General features: G+C 63.0%; 1 protein-coding gene across 1 annotated transcript in view; it reads right to left on the bottom strand.

Annotated features, from left to right (window-relative positions):
- Nucleotides 1–243, bottom strand: part of PFDN5 (prefoldin subunit 5) — a gene marked incomplete at both ends in the record, with an annotated part of 1,056 nt that overhangs the window by 454 nt on the left and 359 nt on the right. Inside the window, one exon of the mRNA XM_010290525.1 lies at nt 54–85. Within this exon, the coding sequence (XP_010288827.1) occupies nt 54–85 (32 nt within the window). The remainder of the gene's footprint in view (nt 1–53; nt 86–243) is intronic.

Raw genomic sequence — 243 nt, forward strand, 5'->3', positions numbered from 1 at the left:
GACAGCACCGAAGGGAGTGACCTTGGGGGGGTGCGGGGAGCAGGAAAGGATACGGAGCTGGTGAGCGGCACCAGCAGGTCCTTCCCTGTGAAAAAGCAAGAGGAGACGGGTGAGGGGAGCCCACGGGGCCGCAGCTCAACATCTGGGCAGTGTGTTTTAACATCTAGGTCCCTCCAGCAGCCCCTGTACCCCTCCCCAGCCTCCCTGCCAGGCACAAGGTGCCGGAGTCTGGACTGAAAGAGC

The sequence above is a fragment of the Phaethon lepturus genome, unplaced genomic scaffold (genome assembly GCF_000687285.1).
Source record: "Phaethon lepturus isolate BGI_N335 unplaced genomic scaffold, ASM68728v1 scaffold32087, whole genome shotgun sequence".
Taxonomy (NCBI): Eukaryota; Metazoa; Chordata; class Aves; order Phaethontiformes; family Phaethontidae; genus Phaethon; species Phaethon lepturus.